General features: G+C 43.2%; 2 protein-coding genes and 1 pseudogene across 17 annotated transcripts in view; 1 reads left to right on the top strand and 2 right to left on the bottom strand.

The window, feature by feature from the left end:
* Positions 1-21,536, top strand: part of Mis12 (MIS12 kinetochore complex component) — a 167,863-nt gene that overhangs the window by 28,809 nt on the left and 117,518 nt on the right. For 12 of the 14 annotated variants that reach the window (XR_003580710.2, XR_003580711.2, XR_003580714.2 and 9 more), the window contains exons 1-2: positions 18,547-18,703; positions 18,959-19,056. The gene's annotated coding sequence lies outside the window, so the exon portion shown is untranslated. Of the gene's footprint in view, positions 18,704-18,958; positions 19,057-21,536 lie in introns of those variants that run through there. The other 2 variants (XR_011704965.1, XR_011704974.1) reach the window with 2 other exon arrangements.
* LOC114081073 (L-aminoadipate-semialdehyde dehydrogenase-phosphopantetheinyl transferase pseudogene) lies at positions 2,325-4,568 on the bottom strand (annotated as a pseudogene).
* Positions 9,245-21,536, bottom strand: part of Nlrp1 (NLR family pyrin domain containing 1) — a 40,967-nt gene continuing 28,675 nt past the window's right edge. For all 3 annotated transcript variants that reach the window (XM_071603315.1, XM_071603314.1, XM_027922644.2), the window contains exons 12-17: positions 20,967-21,190; positions 15,307-15,572; positions 14,683-14,808; positions 13,215-13,356; positions 9,995-10,039; positions 9,245-9,575 (exon numbers count right to left, since the gene is read on the bottom strand). In XM_071603315.1, coding sequence (XP_071459416.1) covers positions 9,283-9,575; positions 9,995-10,039; positions 13,215-13,356; positions 14,683-14,808; positions 15,307-15,572; positions 20,967-21,190 — 1,096 coding nt within the window. In that variant the 3' untranslated portion in view covers positions 9,245-9,282. The remainder of the gene's footprint in view (positions 9,576-9,994; positions 10,040-13,214; positions 13,357-14,682; positions 14,809-15,306; positions 15,573-20,966; positions 21,191-21,536) is intronic.

A 21,536-nucleotide genomic window follows, 5' to 3' on the forward strand; every position in this document is an offset into this window, starting at 1 on the left:
AAATGGTTTTTCATATCATCATTACACTCATGCTAGAGATAACAATACTTTCTGTTTTACAGATGCTACTTGGTGTTTTTTTTTAATATTTATTTTTTAGGTGTAGATGGACACAACACAATGCCTTTATTTTTATGTGGTGCTGAGGATGGAACCTGGGTCCCACCCGTGCTAGGCGAGCGCTTTACCGCTGAGCCACAATCCCAGCCCCTACTTGATCTTTTTTAAACACATTACTTATTATGCTTGGAATAAATGAGCATGCTTGGGCTGGGGATGTGGCTCAAGCGGTAGCGTGCTCACCTGGCATGCGTGTGGCCCGGGTTCGATCCTCAGCACCACATACAAACAAAGATGTTGTGTCTGCCAATAACTAAAAAATAAATATTAAAATTCTCAAAAAAAATAAGTCTTAAAAAAAATAAATGAGCATGCTTAATAAAATTTAAAAAGTTATAAAACATTCCAAGATTTTTAATTAACAAAAATACCTACTCTTATACAGTTTACATACCACTTTCAATGTTAGTAATAGAAACAATGAAATTATTTCTTGATATTTAACAATAACAACACTAACTTCCCAAGACATGCACTACAACCATATGATAGATTCTGTCATTGATATGATGGTCTTGGCATCTTAATATATTATGTTCGCTTTTTAAATTAAGTCCTGTTTACTAAAATAAAAACAGATGAAGGCTCAGTTGGTAAGAGTGCTTGCCTTACATATATAAGGCCCTGGGTTCAATCCCCAGCATCAATCAACCAAACAAACAGATGAAGACAATGAACAAGATGATCATTAAAAAAAAAGGAATACAAATAACCCGTAATGTTTTTTTTATCAACCCCATTTGTAATGAAAGAAATACAAATTTTAAAAAATAATACAACATTCTTCAGTTATTCTGACAAAGATTAAATATGGAGGAAAAAAATAAAAGATAATACCTACAGTTGACCAGGGAGTATACAGATAGGCATGGTCACACATACTGTACTAAATGGAAGTGTAAATTGGACAGCTTTTTTGAAGAACAATATGGTAATACTTACCAAAACTCTAAAAATGTTTAAGCCCTTTGGATCAGTCACTCCACTTCTGAAAACTTAATTTTTTTTAAAATTTTTAGTTGTAGTTGGACACAATACCTTTATTTTATTTATTTATTTTCATGAGGTGCTGAGGATCCAACCCAGGGCCTCACATGTGCTAGCTGAGCACTGTACAGCTGAGCCACAACCCCAGCCCCTCTAAAGAGTTTCTTAAAGACATAATTAAGCAAGTGCCTCAAAATGTACTGGGACATTCACTGCACCACTTACAGTAACATAATGCAGACGATCAAAAATGCCTAACAACAGAAAATAAGTTCATTATGGCACATCTTTCTTATGGCAAGTAGTGGGCTTCATCTCAATGCCATAATCCCAAACCTCCTTTAGCTTTTTCCTTTCCAACAGGGTCTACTTCTAACAGAGGCCAAAAGAATGTCAGATGCTAGCTTTCTCTATGACCAAATCTGAGTTGATGGAAAATGAGGGGAAATCATTTGGAGGCTAAGAGGAGAAAACTTCCACACCCATAAAATAAATGTTACAGGAAAAATGGTCTTTCGTGCCTTGTAGATGCAATTTTAGGAAGATATAAGACTAGAAGTTATAGCATTATGCTGGAGAGTGGGATGAGCCTAAGGCAAAATCAATAAATTGAGGCCAAAAATAAAAAATCCTTAGAACCGCTAAAAGTTTATATAACAGAGGTATTATGAAGAGTTTTAAAAATGTACAAAACAGTATTTCCCATTAAAAAAAAAAGTTAACATGGATTCAATGGCCAAAAAAAGTCTGGAAAGATAACTCAGAGTTAAAGAGTAATTTATCTCTGAAAGATGGGATCCAAATGTTTCCTTATTCCATATTTGCACTATTTTTTTTTTCTATAATGAACATGTAAAATTCTGCCAGCCTTTTTCCATCAATTCAATGCAGTTTCTGACTGGAAGAGGTAAGTAAACGTATTGTTTCAGAAGTCTTTTTTAAAATATTTATTTCCTTTAGTTTTCGGCGGACCCAACATCTTTGTTTGTATGTGGTGCTGAGGATCGAACCCGGGCCACACGCATGCCAGGCGAGCGCGCTACTGCTTGAGCCACATTCCCAGCCCCCAGAAGTCTGTTTTTTTAGTAGTAAAAGTTTTCAGTTTTTAAAAAATTGTTTTGTGAAATAAAATTTGATACCATCGGGCACTGATATTTTTTTTCTGCGAATATGGAAGATTACAATTTTCAGTTCCCTTTATTATGTAGGGAATCTTGTCATGACTTTGTGCCATTTTGGATTGGAATTTCTTCTGTGAAGCAAAAATAGTCCCCAAATAAAGGATTTTTCATGGGAACAGCAGATGATATTAAATCATTAAATCTGGGAATAGTAAACTGCCTCTGGGTTGGTATAGAATCATCTTGGGATGAAACATCCTTGTGTCTAGATCCACTGGATTTCCTAAGAACTGCAAAAAAAAAAAAAAAAAAAATGGGGTTCATATATTTTGCTTTCCTCAGATGCCCATTATTTTTCTTTCTCTCCATCCAGGAACAAACGTGTTTCTTTATAAACTTGGCCTATATCCAAGTTTAATGGAGATATATCAAATTCAAGCCGCTGCAATTCAAATCCCTTCAGCATCCAATTCCTATAAAACACATCTAGCTGAGTCCATTCAGCCTTAAAGCTTCTGATTATTTCCCATTCTTTGTTGGTAAACTTCCTTTTCATAATATGAAAGAACTCTGGAATTGAACCTCAGCCTGGAAAACTAGTCTTCATTATATCAATTCCAACTTGTAGCTCAGGTTCCGTAGTAAGCACTGCATAATCCCCTTGATGAGAGATGTTAAAGTTGAAATTAGGATAAGGATTCAATGAGTCCTTTGCAAGGACTGGATTTCCTTTTGCTGTTCTTTGCAAGCGGATATGGTGCTTGAGGGATATTCAGTTTCTCTGCAGCTAATTTCCTTATCATCAGACCACCAGCCATAGCTGTCTTAGTGTCCAGGGCAAAGACAAACTGGCCGATGTGCTCCTTCTCGGGCCGGAGAATTGCCTTTCACTCAAGGAGGTCAGCTGTTTGTTCTTTTCAGGCCTACGACTGATTGGATGAGGCCTCCCCACACTGTGGAAGGCAATTTGCTTTATTCAAAGTCCTCCAAGTTAAATTAGTCTCCTCCAAAATCACCTTCACAGAAACATCCAGAGTAATATTTGATCGACACCTACATCTGAAGACATACCCTCACAAACCCTATGATCACAAGTACTATTCTCATCTTTATCCTTGATTTACAAGGAAACCAAGGCAGAGAAAGATGTTAGATAACTTCCCTAGAGTCCCACAGGAAGTTTACCAACAAAGAATGGGAAACAATCACAGCCTAGAGGCAGTTTTCTATTCCCAGCTTTAATGATTTAATATCATTAAACAGTAAATAAATATATAAATAAATAAATGGTGGAGATGGAACTCAGCCCCTTGCAAACTAGCTCCAGAGTCCCCACCCATGCCTCAGTTGGACAAATAGCCTGCTGTCATTGAAGACCTGGAAATGCATCCAATGTAGAGATTCCTGGAACTTGTTATTGCCCACTAAGGGGCCAAGAAGATAAATTTGTCAAAAACTATAGGTTTCTACTCCTTTTGTGACCCTGAAATATATTGTTTTTAATTTCCTGTGGCACCCACCAAATTCCAAGAAGCTCTAATTTTCTTTAACCAGTGGTATATAGCCAACTGGTAAAACAGCTCTTTTCAGAATCTGTATTTTGCCCTACATATAATTGTCTGCTCTCATCTATTTTACCCATCTGACAAAAATGACTTTGATGTGGGAAATGTCCATATTTCCTGTAGGAAATACTTGGGGTGATCCTAGTACTCCTGCCTTGAGGTTAACCACTCCCCTGGAAAACTAATAGAACCCCCAGTCCCTCCAGAGGAACTGTCATGTCTCCACCATTACACCCCTGCTTGCAGAAACATGGATTTTTAGAGGATGTCTTCATTGCAGAGGGCAATTACTATTTGCTATTTTGTATAACAAAAGGGGATTAAATTGGGCCAGGGCATCTTTGAAATAGTGTGGATGAAGGAAAGCTTGGCTGTGTGGGTGGTATATGTAACGTTTGTATGTTCTGATGAGTGTGTGTGTCCTCATGTGAGGGGCAATCAAGTGGCAGAATATAATGGACATGTCCCGATTGCTCCATTCCCCAGCACGTTAAATGGTAGCAGAAATAGCCATGTTTGTAACTGACCTTTTCTCCCTAGCCCTAGCAGACAGGTCATGGAGGAGATGTTAGCAGGGACCATTTCCTGGGAATAACAGAGGAAGGCCGGCTGCAGGATTACAAGGGACAGGTGAGTGTAATTCAACCCAAAGGGTGACACCTACATCTGAAGACACGCCCTCGACTTCCTGAGCCGGGACAATGCCCAAGTCACTTCGAAATGTAGTGATCCATAGGTCAGAGCCTCTTGCTTCAAGATGGAAGGCGTGGGTCATTCAGAGTGGCTCCCCACACTAGCCTACCCTGCAAATTTTGGATTTGCCAGCCTCCATAATAATGTGAGCCAATTCCTTAAAAATCTCTCTCTCTCTGTACATCATATTGATACTGTTTCTCTGGAGAATCCTGAGACATACAGGGTTGTCATTAGAATTAGATGAGCTCCTGGACATAACACTTTTCAAACAGGGCAGGGTTGGGGGCCATGCTAAGAGACTTCAGTATTCACACATCTGGTTGAACTTCAAAGATACCTGTGCTCTCTTGCTCTTTGAACACATCCCAAAGCTATTGAAAATGCCCTAATGCCGCAGTCTGGCTGGGCACAATTCAGGAGCCACTTGTCAAAAGAAACAAACTTTATTTTTAGAACACACACACCAAACCACACAGCTCCTCAGGAAAACCTTCAGAGCCCAACTGCCACCACCGGCTTCCCACAAGCCTCTCAACACCCCCACTCCTCCTGCTCTTGAGGCTGATTGGCTGGGTTGTGTGGGCGGAGCCAAAAGAGTCCCCGAATGAGCAGCTCTGTGGTCTGAAAGGGCGGGGAAACAGCCCAATGAGCATCACCTCAGAGGAGTCAATCAGCTGGCAGCTGGAAGTTTGCTGGGGCCACTGTGAGCCAATCATCAACTGGCAGCTGGAAGTTTGCTGGCAGCCGGAAGTTTGCTGGGGCCCCTTCGGCTGTGGCTCTCAACACCCTTCTACCTTCAGCAAGTCAGCAAGAGACACTTGGGTCTCCCTGCAAGTCAGACACTCAGAGGTGGCACAGCAGGAAGTTGGAGGCTGCCTTCAATGACTCTTGGTGTTGCAGCCCCAACAACTGTGGCACCTCCAGCTGGGAGCTACAACTTGAAGGACAGCTCCTTGGACAGATCCTGAGCTAATAGTCTCCACCTGCAGCTTCCTGGTGGTGTGGCTCAGAGCTTCCTCTAGATTAGAACTGTGATGTGCAGTGCAAGGCAAAAGAAGCAAATAGTTTGATCTCTCTATGCTTCTGAGAGACTTCTATGAGGCCTTCAGTCATGTAGAGAAGAAACAAAGTCTAAGACAAATATGGTCTCCTGTCCTTAAGATAGCTGAGGAATCAAATTCAGATGCAAGTTTTGAATCTGCCACATTTAGCAGAAAACATAAAACGCTGTGTGGACACAGGGAACTGATATGGAATCCATCTAAAGCAGCAAGTTCATTATGTATAGCTTTCTTGTCTTTGGAAGTGAACAGAGTCTTGGCTGTAGGGTCCTGAGAGGCCTTAGGGTCTTATACAGTTAGCAGCAGAAAGTAGCCACAGTTATCTTGATCTTAAGTAAAAACATCCTTTTCAAAGTATGAGACTCCTTTTCCATTATGGGGCACATCTAAGAGCTGGCATACAAAAATTCGGAGACATTCTCATCCCCTTACGAGGATCCTGATAGAATCAACCAAATTTATGGAACTTGTTAACAGTGTGGCCTGAGCATGAAGATCAGTGGGTCCAGAAAGTGGCATCTCTCTGGCTCATGCTTGTGAGGCAGCTGGGACTAATGTCACATGTGTGAATCCCTCCCTTTCCAATTTGTTTTATGCTTATGCACTAACCTTATTAAATTCTCTGTAGGGATAGTTGTGGGTGGTTGAGCTATGCTGACCTCTCTCACCCATCCAGTGAGCAGGGAAGCCAAGAGATTGTACCTACCCTTTATTGCTGCTGTAGTCCCTCCCAGCCACCCCAACATGGTTTCAATTTGTGCAGTTTGTTACCCAAGGTCAAATGTATCCCAAGAATATTAAGTGGAAAATTCCATAAATAAACAATTCCTAAGTTTTAAATTGTGTGTCATTCTGAGTAGCATGATGCAATCTCTCGCTGTCCTGCTGTGTACAGTCTGGGAAGTGAATCATCCCTGTTTTGTGTGTGCACATGATGCTGCATATGCTGCTGTCTGTTAGTCACTCAGTAGCTGTCTGGGTTATCAGACCAACTGTCATAGACCTTGGGTTCAAGTAATTCCTTTTCCTTAATGGCTCCAATGTGCAAGAGTAGTGATGCTAAGAATTCAGATATGCCCAAGAGAAGCCACAAAGAGCTTCCTTTAAGAAAAAGGCAAAGTACAATAAGATATTTTGAGAAAGAGGGACACATTCATTTAACTATCTACACACACACATATATTGTATTTTGTTATTGATCATTGTTGTTCCCCCTGCCTGCTTTGTGCCAGGGATTGAACTTAGGAGGCTTAACCACTGAGCAATATCCTTAGTTCTTTTTATTTTTCATTTTGAGGCAGGGTCTTGCTAAGTTGTTTAGGGCCTCAGTAAATTATAGAGGCTGGTTTTGAACTTGGGATCCTCCTGACTCAGCCTCCTGAGCCACTAGGATTACAGGTGTGCCCCACTGTACCCAGCTATTGTTTATCTCTCATTGTACCTAATTTATAAATTAACTCTATCATAGGTAGGTATGTATAGGAAAAGTATAATTATAAGCTTCAGTACTATCCACAGATTCAGGCTTCCACTTGGGGGTCTTGGAATGTATCCCCTGCAGAAAAGGGGGGACTGCTGTACAAACTATATGCTTGACACTGATCTGAGCACCTACATGTATTATCTCCTGACACTCTTAGAACAACCTCAAGTCAGGGACACCATGGAAGAGATCCCTCCACCCAGAGAGACCCGCCCCACCACTGTACAGTGGATGGGAAGGGCACAGGGTGGGGACTTAAGTGTGTTGGCGATAAGATCAACTTGTGGTTCTGAATCTTGGGCAGGGGTAATGGGAGGGAAGTTTTGCTCTCATGAGTCAAAGGCAACCTTTGTATAAATGTCACAATACCAATGGGTTCAATTCTTTTTTTTCTTCTTGCTTCATGAACTTTATTATTTTTCAAAATTTTTTATTTGTCCTTTTTAGTTACACGCGAGTCTCTCAGTAGAATGTATTTTGACATATCATACATACATGGAGTATACTTCCCATTCTTGTGGTTGTACATGATGTGGAATTTCACTGGTCATGTACTCATATATGAACATAGGAAAGTTGTGTCCGATTCATTCTTCCCTTCTACTGTGTTTCCCATTCCCACTACCCCTCCATTCCATTCCCCCCCACCCACCGCCCCACATTCCAATCCAGTGAACCTCTATTCCTTTGATTTTTTGGGATTGTCTTATTTTACTTATCATGATAATCTCCCGTTCCATTCATTTACTGGCAAATGCCATAATTTCATTCTTCTTTATGGCTGAGTAATATTCTGGTGGATTCAATTCTAAGATTACCATTCACTGGAGTCATGGGTGGTCTATTAACTTGGAGATGATTAGTAAGGTGGACCCTGGCATCACATGGATAATGTGATGGTCAGGGAAGGAACTAAGGGAGATATCTAGAGAAAGTTCCTTTACCATTTACCTATTAATAAGTTCCCCATGTGCCAAGCAGTATACTAGGCACCGGGAAGGAATTGATGAGCACATTTGACATGGCTCCTTCCCTCAGGAAGCTTACTATTTAGTGGAAGGAGATGAGCAATGAAGTAGCATGGATGATGCCATGTCTGATGGGCAAGAGGGAAACAGGATGCTTCAGGAGCACAGGGCAGTGTGATACCTAAACCCAGTGGAAGGGCATGGCATCACTTTCTACAGGAGGACATCTCTCAGCTAAAACCTAGACTCCATCCCCCGCCCCCCCAGGCCACCTTCTTTATCTTTCCTGGCTCTAGGAATACATCTAGATTTCAGAAACAACATTTGAACCAAGATCAAAGCCAAGTCCAACATGACAATGGGAGGTGCCCACAGTCTTGCCCCCCTTTCTTTATTTTTCTAAGTCAAACAGATAACCTTGACTGCTCTGTTACCTGGCCAGCTGCATGTTTTCCTCTGAAGGATGGAACCCAAGCTGTGGCCTTGGCCATTCCTAGGTACTGATAAAGTTGTCTAGATTAAACAATGAGAGAGCAAACATGTAGAAACTATCCCTGCTCCTGAATTTCCATGAACTCTATGACCCAACCCTCTTTCATGGATCTGCCTGCATAAAACATGTCCTTTTCTTGATTTTCATCTAGAGGATGCTGATACCCTCTATAATAAATGCTTTAGATAAGATCACCCTGGCATTTAGTGCATTATTTTTCCTTTGGAACCCCAACCAGCTCTATCTTGGGATGATTTGGGATAGTACCTGGCAGCAATTCCCCTGTCATTACTTTAGGTGAAACTCCAGCTCTGAGTTTGGCTGGATAGAATAACTGAAAAATAAATCATTCCCTCTCCTATTCACAGGTCATTCACACTCTCCAAGTACACATGTCCATTTTTCCATTGTCTCAAGTCAGAGGCCAACAGCCCCATGACCTCCCTGCTCCTGTGTGCATCTGGATGGGACAAGGAGTGCTCTGGGCCCCAAGACCAAGACCAAGCTCTTCAAGATCTGCAGGAATCTCGCCAGCCTCAGAGGAATATTCCCCGAGATGCTGTTATCCCACCTGGACAGTAGGCTGTGAAAGTCAAAGGAGGTAGTCTGGGGATCTGTGAGGCATCTCAGGGCAGGAATGTCCATCAGGGGGCATCATCCATCCCTTTATAGCTAGACAGCAAACTCAAATGATAACTTATTAATGATGAAGAAACTGAGACCCAAAGAAGGATCAGACAGAGCCAGGACTCAACTGCGAGCTCTCAAGACTTCAGGTGTTGAGCTTGTCAGAGACTCCCTAAGTCTCCCCCCCACTTCTCCCAGAGTTCCACAATCAGATGAGGATGGATCTCCTTCAAGGCTCGGTAGAGCTGGTCTTTGCAGGCCCAGTCCCAGGACCGGCTGAAGCTAAAGAGCTTGCGCATCTGGCCCGGCTTGGTGGGCTCTGCCCGTACCTTCTCATACTGTTCTTCGCTCAGTACCTGTCCATGCAGCTTGTCCAAGACAGGGTCCACAGATGTCACTCGGGCCACCAGCTGTTCCCGATGCCGGTCCACAAAGTGCAGTGAGCCCAAGGTATCTGGGGAGTAAAGGTGAGGCTGGAAATGAGCAAGGAAAGGCTCCCACCGTAAGCTCTACCCCTGATCCCACAGTTCTGGCTCTTGTCACTTATCTCATCTGCATCTCTGGCTTCATATTCCCTCTGGAAAGGCATTGGACACCAGCAAGGCACCTCAGCCCTTCCTCATGCCAGCATCTAGCCTGGCATTCTGATGGAGTGGGGAGGAAGGATTCCTGATGGGTCATTGTGGCAGAGGGTGGGGGTGCTAGGGCCTCCATGGGCAGGAGCAAGGTGGATGGGGAGGAACTCTGCCCTGGGCATGCATCACTCTTTAATCAGATCCCTGCTGAGGCTTGCAAAGAGAAGTTCCTCCAAGACCAGACAGTACACCCTAGGGCTATACCTGGCTCCTGTGGTCTCTGACAGTTGTTACTGACCTTTGGTGACTGGAGGGATCGGAGTGGCTGCAGGTCTGAGGTCTCCTGGAGGAAAAGAGAGATGTAGAAGCATTCGTAAAGGTTATAAATATGTATGGCACACCTTGAGACTCCCCACTTCTGAGATTCTTTGATTCTGAGAACAAGCTACAGACCAATTGGGGTAGAATCTGGAAAAAGTCCTGGAGGGCTTTTAGGGATTATCTAGATGAATCCCTTCCTTAGGCAGACAGGGAAACTGACTCAGAGGGGGATAATCATGGACTAATAAAGAGAGAAATTATCTGAATGAGCAATAGCAATTTCTCCCTCAATGTCTCAGACTCAAGGTTTTATCCTGTCTTGGCCAGCACTGAATCTGTGATGGAGAACTAGCCAAGTCCCTTGCCATATAGCTTAAACTATTTGACATCTTATTCTGAGCGAAAACACTCTCTTTGTACTTGTTTGATCTTCCATGCACACAGACCGAATATGTGTGTTCTGAATTAGGATGTCAGAATCAAGAACAAGCAAAACCTTTGCACATGGGAATAATGAGTGAATTTTAATAGGAAAGTCAGTGGCAGAGGCAGCAGCAAAACAGCAGCAAATGAAGTGGCTTAAATAATTAATTCCATAGAGGGGAAGGGGCAGTTCACATCAGTTTACATGAATGAGGTCTGAGAGTTTGAGCAGACCCTAAATTCAGGGGACCCAAAGGGTAGGGAAGTGAGTACAAGGACCCAGGCTGTGGTACTGGGGGCACTGGGTCCATTTGTATGCTGCGGTGGGTTTTAGGGGATGGTGTTCCTCATACTCAATTTTGACTCAGAAATCTTGGAGTCAATCCTGACTCATGCACAAACTGGAGCATCTATTGAGAAAGGTGACAGGGAGACCCAGGATTAAAAACCAAAGTATAAGAAGAATGATAGAGGGAACTGGAGATGTTTAGCTTGCATAAGGGTAGACATAAGGAGGCCGTGAATTCAGTCTTCCAGTATCTGAAGACATTTCCCTGGGGAGGGAGGTAGACTTCTGTGAGCTTCAAGGGACGGAAGTAAGATAGGAGAAAGAGGTTGGCTTAACATGAGAAAGAAGAAGAATATTGCTACTATTTATTAAGGATCACGGCTTGAGGCATGGGCAGACAACATTTTATTTAGTCTTTCCAACAATCCTACTAGTTGGTCATTTTGATCCTCATTTTACAGATGAAGAATCCCAGACTCAAACAAGTTCAGTAATTTCCCAAGGTTATCCAGCAAGTAAATGCTGGGGTGGGATTCAAACCAGGTCTGAGGCTGGGGCTGGTTATTTCTCCCGCTGTAGTTGTACCCAAGCCAAGGCTGAGTCCAGCCTATCCCCTTTCCACCATGCTGTGGAGCCTGTGTGTCAGTCCAGGTGGTGCCATCACCATTGTTTGACAGCTGACAAGGGCTGGTTGTCCCTAAAAGTACTGATTATGGGATTTTGGTTTTGGGGGGCGTTGGTGCTGGGCTAAGAAACTATAAGTTTTCTTTACTCCTGAAAGTTCATTATTTGATTTTCTCTTGTGTATTTTGAAAATACTGACTGATCTTGGTCTATATAATGTTGGTGCAAGGTTGGCAAAAGTGGTTTAATCCATCAATGGCAGAACCGTCTAGTGCTTTCTCTCTCTCATTTCATATCCAAGCTATCATGAGGAACTCTGTCAAAAGCCCAGTGGATGTCAAAATACTGTTTCAAAAGCAGTGTGGAGCCCGGTGTGGTGGCATATGACTGAAATCCCAGTGACTCCTGAGGCTGAGACAGGAGAGTTGCAAGTAGGAGGCTAGCTTCAGCAGTGTAGCCAGATCCTAACCAACTTAGCAAGACCCTGTCTCAAAATAAAAAATAAAAAAGGACTGGGAATGTGGCTTAGTAGTATATCGCCTCTGGGTTCAATCCCAGTATCAAAATCAAACAAACAAACATAGAAATAAATACCCCCCGCCCCCCCCCCCCCCAGTGTGGAGACACAACAGTATACTGGAGAGAAAATGGGGCTTAACTAATCTCCAGGATATATAAATAACTCAAAAAAAAAATCCCTCCAAAACAACCAATCAATAAATGAGCTAAGGAGCTAAAAAGACATTTCTCAGAAGAAGATATACAATTGATCAATAAATATACGAAAAAATGTTTAACATCTCTAGTAATTAGAGAAATAAAAATCAAAACTACTCTAAGATTTCATTTCACACCAAACAGAATGGCAGTTATCAAGAATACAAACAACAGTAAGTGTTGGTGAGGATGCGGGGGGAAAAGGTACACTCATACATTGCTGATGGGACTGCAAATTGTTGCAACCAATATGGAAAGCATTATGGAGATTCCTTGGAAAAGAGAAGTTATGTAACAGATGATATAACTGGAATTTAAGTCCTTTGGGTATAAACCAAGGAGTGAGATAGCTGGTTTGATCCAGCTATCTCACTCCTTGGTTTATACCCAAAGGACTTAAAAATCAGCATACTATAGTAACGCAGCCACATCAATGTTTATAGCAGCTCAATTCACAATAACTAAACTGTGGAACCAACCTAGATGCCCTTCAGTAGATGAATGGGTTAAGAAACTATGGTGTATATACACAATGAAATATTAGTCAGCATTGAAAGAGAATAAAATTATGGCATTTTGCAGGTAAATGGATGGAGTTGAAGAATATCATGCTAAGGGAAGAAAGCCAATCCCAAAAAACCAAAGGCCAATTGTTCTCTCTGATAAGTGGAAGCTGATACATAATAGGGGAGAGGCATGAAAAACATGGAGGAACTTTAGATAGGGCAAAGGGGAGGGAGAGAAGGGGAGGTGGCATGGGAGCAGTAAAGATGGTGGATTTAGATGGACATCATTACCCTAGGTATATGTATCACTGCACATATGGTGTGATGCTACATTGTGTACAACCAGAGAAATGAAAAGCTGTGCTGCAATTGCATACAATGAATCAAAATGCATTCTGCTGTCATACATACCTAATTAGAATAAATAAATAAATTAATTAAAAAAAAAAGAAAATGGGTGCTTAAAGTTATATGGACTTGAGTTTAAATTCCAGTTATATCATCTGTTACATAACTTGAAAAAGCCACAAAATTTCTCTGGGCTATTCTCCTTAATGAATTATGAACTCCCCTTCCCCCCCCCCCCACTGATCTTCTTTCCCCCACTTCTGAGCTGTCTAGACTTGTCCTGGTTTTACCTGGTTTCAGCAGGGCCTTCCATACTACAGTTCCACCTTTCTTGTTTTTGATTTGCAGCTTGATCCCTGACCCCAAGTGGCCAATGTAGAACTCAGAGAAAAGCTGAGGTTCTCTGGGGCTCCGATAGCAGAGCTCCAATTCCTGAGGAGACAAAGAGTTGCCATGTGAGAAGCCACTATTCATCCTGCAAATAAGGTCTTTCCTTACCTGATACCTTCCTGGCCCGGCCCAACCCCATTAAGGATACTGATTATCTCTTTTACTGCATTCTCTGTGGGGAATCACTCTGAATGACCCACACCTTCCTTCCTGAAGCAAGAGGCTCTGATGGATCACTACATTTCATAGTGACTTGGGCATTGTCCCGGTTCAGGAAGTTGAGGGCGTATCTTCAGATGTGGGCATGTCACCCATGAGGTTGACTTACATTCATCTATTCCTTTGTAATATTACCCCTTTGCCCTGTTTGGGATAGAATGTTCCATGAAATGCCCTTTGTGTGTCCCCTTCTCTTGCTTTGTCCTTCCTTCCTTCCTTCCTTCCTTCCTTCCTTCCTTCCTTCCTTCCTTCCTTCCTTCCTTCCTTCCTTCTTTCCTTCCTTCCTTCTTTCCCTCCCTCCCTCCTTCCTTCCTTCCTTCCTTTCTTCCTTCAGTACTGGGGATTAAACCCAGGGGCACTCTATCAATGATCTACATCCCCAGCCCTTTTTAAAAACCATTTTATTGTGAACTTGCAATCCTCCTGGATTATAAGCATGTACCACTATGCCTGGATATAATTGCTTTCTTTAGATTGCCCTCCTAGAGATAAGATTTATTGAGATGCTCAATCATAGAATTCTCCTGCTTCCTGATAATATCCAATCTAAAGTAAATCTGTTTCCTTAGAAATTTCCTCAAATTATTCAACTGAGGCCCAGATGCTATGTTAGTTTCTTTCTTTCTTTTATTTTTCTTTTTAAGTTGTCAATGGACCTTTTATTTTATTTATTTATATGTGGTGCTGAGGACTGAACCCAAGTGCCTCACACATGCCAGGCAAGCGCTCTACCACTGAGCCACAACCCCAGCCCATATGGTAGCTTCTTTTCAACATTCTTTTACTGAAATGCCCTATGATTTCCCATGGTGTGTATTCTCCTGCTGCAGTAAGTAATAAACCCAGAGTGTTTGATTACAGGTGTGTTCCTGGTGCATTTTGGCCGGAAGGCATTGATACCCTGTAGTCCAAATACTTCCCAGTGCCCTCAGGTTGAACCCCATCATCCTCCCCATCCTGAATGTGATCCTTCCTCCCTTAATTTCCTTTCTTTCAATCTTTGAAGCATTCTTACTCACCCTGAATCCCACTTGTTTTCTGCCCAATCTCAATTTACCTAGTCCCTGGGAGAGCCCTGAGACCTGCCCCCATACACTCTCCTAAACATGACTTCTGACTCACTGAGGGGCAAACATCCGGATTGCTCACCTTGGGGATGATTTCCAGCTTCCTTGAAGCAGACACAGTATAGCGGGATCCCAGGTAAAGGGGGGTCACTGGGGGTGGCTTATGTATTCGCACAAATTGGAACTTCTTTTCTTCATCATCTATGGCCTGAGGGATATACAGAAAATTGGGTAAGGGAGATCTGCCCTACAGAATCTGGTCTGAATACGGTGAGAATGGTGTATGGGTATGTCAGTGGGTTTGTGTTGGGGACCACACCACCTCTGCCTCCCTCTTCTGCAGAGTACTGTCACGTAGATAGCCCCAAGCTTGGCCTCTGCTATGTTCAGGGTAGAAAAGAGGTCATTGTGAGAGAAGAAGGGAGAATAGAGAAAGGAGACAATTTGGCTATCCTTTTGACTCTTAGAAACAGGTTGCAAAAGGTTATCTAGAGGTGAGTAGTGGAGCAGTGAACCCAGTTTGGGGGGACTTGAGTGTCAGAAGACTAGTCCACCCTGAGCAGAGGGTAAGATTATTCCCCATTAAGGTTCCTTCAAGAGTCCCATCCTTATTCCCAGTTGAGGATCCCTCTAGGTGTCTCTCTGGCTGCATCTCATGGTCAATGTCAGCCCACCCTGGCCCTATCTTTTTGGTTCTTAGCCTCACCTTCTGAATGGAGCAGTCACTAGGGATCAGGTAGAGGTGGAAGGAGGTGATCTCCTTGGGATGGAGTTGATGGTACAGCAGTGTGGTGGAGGTGATGGGGATGAAGCACAGGGCGGTGGGGATCATTCTCAGCAAGATTCCCATCGGGGAGAAGCTGGGGTCCTCCAGGACTGCATAGTGTGGCTCCACCCTGCTTGGCTTCTCCAGGAGCATCCCTTCCTCTTTAAAGTGGGCCACATGGAACAGGGAGATGTCCACATGCCCCTCTGTCAAAGAACGGATTTGAGAGGTGTGGATTCAGTGTCCTCACAAGGTCAGGCTTGGCTGAGGTAGAAGGATATCGGGGTTTTCGCTCAGAGATCATCCTCGGGAAAACCTAAAGCTGTGGTCTGAATGTTTGGGTCCTCCAAAATTCACACGTTTAGATCCTAACCCCCAAGGTGATGGCACCAGAAGTATTTGGGAGGTGAGGAGGTCATGAAAGTAGAACCTTCATGAATAGAATTAGCGCCCTTGTAAAAGAGACCCCAGGGATCCCTCTATCCTGGGAAGACACAACTAGAAGATTCTATCCAATGAAGAAGAGGGCCCTTGCTAGTCACTGAATCTAAGTGCACCTTGATCTTGAACTTCTTAGCCTCCAGATCTGTGAGAAACAAATTTATTTTTTATACACTATTGAGTGAATAATATTTTACTAGAGCAGCCCAAATGGACCAAGACACCCAGAAAAGGGAAGAGGGAGCATGTCTGGGCAGTAGGGGAAGGTGGCTTCAGTGGCCATGGGCAATACTGTCTCTAGGGTGAGAGTACCACAGGAACCCCAACGGCTGAGCTTCTAAACTCAGACACGGGTCCAGCTCCTGGCCCTGGAGATGGAACGGATACTGAAACTGTGGTTTCCTGTGCTAGTGTGGATTCTGTAACTGAATGTTGAGTGTTTTTGTTGTTGTTGTTGTTGATGATGATGATGATGATGATGATGATGATGACCTAGAACCACTCCTAACAGCCTACGACTCAGAAGACAGCAGGCATTTCAAATAAGATGGAAGTGATCTGTTCCATACAAACAGCTGTTTGCCATTTAATTCCTGGCTTGAGTTTAACCTGTAATGAATTAACCCACAACTTAAGTGTATATTTCAAAGAAGAAATTTACATAATACATCACTCTTCTGTTGAGTGATGCTGGCAGGTTTGACTCTAGGCAGGTAGAGAGTAAGAAGGAGGATGTGGTGGTGGGAAAATGGAGTGACCAAGGGCAGCCTACCTTGTTTATCTGTTTAGCTACCATTCAGACTATTATTTTGGGGCCGGGTGCAGAAGTGCATGCCTGTAATCCCAGGGGCTCAGAAGGCAGAGACGAAGGATTATGAGTTTAAAGCCAGCCTCAGAAATGGCGAGGTGCTAAGCAATTGAGACTCTGTCTCTAAATAAAATACAAAATAGGGCTGGGGATGTGGCTCAGTGGTTGAGGGTCCCTGAGTTCAATCCCTGGTTACCTCTCCCCCCAAACACACACATGCACACACACAAAACCAAAACAAAAAAAAAATCTCTACTATTTTGGGAAGAACCACAAAACACAAAAACAAAACAAAAAAATCCCTACTATTTTGGGAAGAACCCCTTTCTCTACTGTTGGGTGGGTATTGGCAGGAGATAAACTGAGACTCCCACCCCGGAAGCAGCTACTCCTTGGCAGCTATGACACAAGTATGTGACCAAGACTTAAAAGGGTGATCCTAATCAGGACCTAGAGTCTAGAGGGGTGAATTTCAGATGAAGAGATGGCTGGAAATAATTTTGGCAGTTGCAGTGGGGTCAAGAGTCCAATGGTCCCATGGCAGGAGGATCCCACAGGGACTGTGACTGCAGTAGATATTGCTTTATATTTTCTTGGCGTGACCTTGGCTGTGTCCTTGGTTTCTTACCATCATTGGTTCACTGACTTTTCCCACCTCTTAGACTTGTCGCATGACCTTTTGTTAAGAATATGGCTACTCAAGAATATTCTAATATATTCCTTTACTTCCTAAACAAATCAGAATTTGTTTCTTTGATTGTAATCTCTGACTAGTTTACCAAGTAGGGATGTTGAAGCCATAAGAGACAGCTCAAGCGATGAAGGCTGGGCATGGGAGAGACACTGGCTTAGAGATCAAGAGTTCGGGCTTCACCTCTATGTTGTCTAGCAACCACTGCAATGCAGGTGGCATCTGGGCAGCAAGCCATCCATCTAGCTGGACAAGGTCCTTAGTGAGGCATCAATCAGAACATTACCGAATGATATTAATTCTGGAAGGGGCCATGAGGACCATTACTTAAGACAAAGCACTTATTAATTGCATTTTTGGATGAAAAATAATGTCACAGTGGTGGACATCTTAAAAAATTCAAGAATTCACCTACGAATTTCACCAATCAAGCAACACAGCTATTATGATCATTGTTCCCTTTTCTGTTATAGCTGTTCCTTGCAGCAACACTTTTTCCACATATCCATCCTAGTCCAGGTAGCTTTTTCTCCTGCTTTTTCTCACACTGGTTTAAATTGTTGCAAGCATCAACAATTTAATCTTTTTTCTAACCACAGCATGGGATCCCTGCCAGTGGATGCCTCTCTCTGTAATTCTCAATCTGCATCTGGTTGCAGTGTTGAGTTTGCTTCCAGGTTTTCACCATGATGAATAGTACTGCAGTACACACATTTCTGCAGAGAGCTTTTCTATTTCCTTTGGGTAATTGACTTGGAATCAATCAGTACCAAAGGATGAGAAAAGGACATGAAAGCATATGGCCTTCCCCTGGTCTCCCAAATTGCTTTTCTAAGGGGTGGTACTGCTTGCTTGGCACTGTCATCGGTGACACTAGGTGAATGGGCTCACCTGGACCTCCACAGTACCAAAATGTCTGTAATCCTGGGAAGGAAGCCCTTTTCCCAAGGTCCCACAGCCAGCCACAGCCCTAGTGACAAATTCTGACATTCTGACCATAGTCTGTGGCACTTACAGATGCTCTAATTTTGACTGAATTCTGGAAGGTGCTCTGATTCTCCGGCTTACTTTCTTGCTACAGTATCCTGAGAAGTTTTCTGGAATGCAGAAGTTTCAGTGCTAAGATCAAGAAGGTCCTGGGCCATCTAAGATGATTTGGTCAATTCTCTTTAATACATATTTTGTCCCTCCCACAGACTGTAGCAGAATTTCCTTCTCCCAACTTCCTGACCAACAGTGTGTTCGTCTGATAGACTAGAGGGAGAAGATTGTGGTTTGAAGGGGAAGAAGCTTGAGGGATGACTGGGGCGAGTATCATTGGCAGGAAGACCAAGGCCTTCAGCCTGGAGCTGCCTTTGGCTGGTCTCATTAGACATATTCAGAATAAGCCATCAGAGGTAAGAGTGTTTCTGTTGCAAGGCCTGGGACCAAGGCCTTCTATTTACTTATGGATGCTCCATGGATGTAGTTGGGAACTGGGATACATAAACACTGCAGTGCTGGAGCTTGTGGTCCAATAAGGAAGATAGACAGCGAATAGATCACTGTCTAAGGATCACAAGTGCTCTGTCAGGTGAAGCACCATGTTACCCTCCTTTTCCCCAGCCTCATGCCCAGCAATTGTCTTGGTCACTGCTGCTCCCATTCTCTAGGTGGATCTTAATTCTGTGGGACCTGCCCTTGGGCCTGTGACCTGATGCCACCCTGGCCCTGTCCTTTGCTGAGAGTTGTCCACACCTTCCAGACTCAGGTGAGCTATTGACTTTTCTGCTCAAAGAGGGACAGTGGGATTCATACATGAAGACTGTCCATCAGAGCGGTTAAATGATAAGGATTGCCTGAACTTGACTCCTAGCAATGTAGCTCAGAGCAAACTACAAAACATCCCCATACGTCATCTGAAAAGTGCAACCAAGAACAGTCGACCTCCTATTGTGGTTATGAAGATTGAGTGAGTTTGTGTCTTAGGGTAGCAGGGACTTCCTTATTATCATGGAAATGCAGCTTGACCAACTATATCATCACTCGACTCTTGTGGTTCTTTCCTCAAACAACTTGGCTCAGTCCTCCTGGGAACCCTTGGGGTCTGGGAAGGAAAAAGTAGTAAGATCTTTTGAAGATGCATTTTGCTGAACCTGAGTAGATCTGGGGCTCTCTACTGCTGTACAATCAGAAGGTATTGGTCCCAGAGAGCCAATATGGGTCCCAGCAGTCTAATCTGGGTGAGCTCCTTGGATGGGTGGATAAAAGGAGTGAGTACAGTAAACATGAGGGACTTCACCTTGCCAGAGGGCAGGCCATGAGGAGAACAGGGGTCTGTGTGCCCTGTTTGTTTCATTTATTTATTTTGTTGGTACAAGGGATGGAACCCAGGGATGCTTTACCACTGAGGCGCATCCCTAGCACTTTTATTTTTTGAGACATGGCTTTGTTTAGTTGCTTAGGGTGGCTTTGAACTCGTAATCCTCCTGCCTCAACCTCCTGAGCTGCTGAGATTACAGGCATGCACCTCTGTAGTAATCTTATCTCTTGGAGCATGTTATATACACTTTTTCTCTGTTCTATTTCTGATAATTTCAGTAACTGAAGCATTTAAAGGGCTTATCTGGTACCTGGTGGTTCCTCTGGCTCTTACTTGTGGTGGTTGTTAATGATAGCGAGATTTTTTTTTACCATGAGGCTATAGTATTTGGCACTTTATTTGTAGGAAGTCTTTCGAGGTGACTGAGGACAGAAGACTTTATAACTACTGTCTTCTTTTAGGAAGTCCCTCTTCCATGACTCCAGCTCTCCAGTGGAACTGGGCAACTCTGTCTTCTCCCTGCCTACAGGGTTGTAATGGCTTACCATTGTTGATAGGCCCTGGCTACTAAATATTCCCTGTTAGTTCACTTTGCCTTACTTTGACATAATCGTGTCTTTAAAAATCTCCTTGAAAATCTCAACTGAGCATCTCACCTGTCTCTTGCTGGAACCCTGAGTGGTACAATCTCTGTCCACAAGCCCCTGCCCTAGGGCTGCATCCAGTAGGTGTTCAAGGAGTAAAGAACACTTAACATTAATATGCTAGTTAATATTGTGATTTAGGGTTGATCATTTTTTATTTAGGGAAACTTTCAGGTAAGCTTAGGTAAAAATAATTATAGCTGGGGTTGTGGCTCAGTGGTAGAGTGCTCACCTAGCATGCATGAGGCACTGGGTTCGATCCTCAGCACCACATAAATGGGTAAAATAAAGATATTGTGTCCATCTAAAACTAAAAAATAAATATTAAAAAAATATTTATAGGGGCTGGGGTTGTGGCTCAGCGGTAGAGCACTAGCTTAGCACGTGTGAGGCCCTGGGTTTGATCCTCAGCACCATATAAAAATAAATAAAATAAAGGTATGTGTCCAACTACAACTGAAAAAAATTAAAAAAAAATTCTTAAAAAAATAATTATAAGGCTGAGAGACATATACTTAAAAAAATATCTATCTATCTATCTATCTATCTATCTATCTCCAGGCAAGAATGGAATGAGGGAAAACCTCAGTCTCTGCCTCTGTAACCTTACTCTCTTCCTTAGTAAGGAAGACACAAGCTCCTTTCTCATCATCCATTATTCTATATTCTCAGGCCCATTGTTACCACCCTCCTCCTTAATCTGCCCTCATTTACCTTGGAGGGCCACAAAGTGAGGCAGGTACACAGCGGCCACAGCTCCCTGTTCAGCTTTGATGTCAAACAGAGGCCCTGCCACCATCCAGCTCTGCGGTGGGATAGTGTTGCCCAGGAACTGGTCCCACACACAGAACTCAATCTTGATGGTCACCGCCCTTCTCACCACAAAGGTGAGACCCGTGTTGGACCAACAGTAGGAGCCAGCCATGGGGAAATGAACTCTAGGAAGAAGAGGGAGATGATACTAAATGACACAAACTCCTCAAACACCTACTGGAAGCAGCCCTGGGGCAGGGGCTTGTGGACAGAGCGGAGCAGCTATAACCTCAGACTGTAAATAGGAATAATAGGGATGTGAGTGATGAGTCATCTAATATACGTCAGCATAGAGGCCTGGGAGCCCTTAGCTATTTCTATTACCATGACAACCATGATGAAATGAGCAAGCGTTCTTATTATTAAAGGACCTATCCACCAGTAGTTAATAGCAATCTACATACTGATATTAACGATAACCCTTGGAGCTAAAAACAATGCTTTTTTAGAGATCTTAAGAGATTTTCTCTT

This window comes from Marmota flaviventris, chromosome 17, assembly GCF_047511675.1.
Source record: "Marmota flaviventris isolate mMarFla1 chromosome 17, mMarFla1.hap1, whole genome shotgun sequence".
In the NCBI taxonomy this organism is placed as follows: domain Eukaryota; kingdom Metazoa; phylum Chordata; class Mammalia; order Rodentia; family Sciuridae; genus Marmota; species Marmota flaviventris.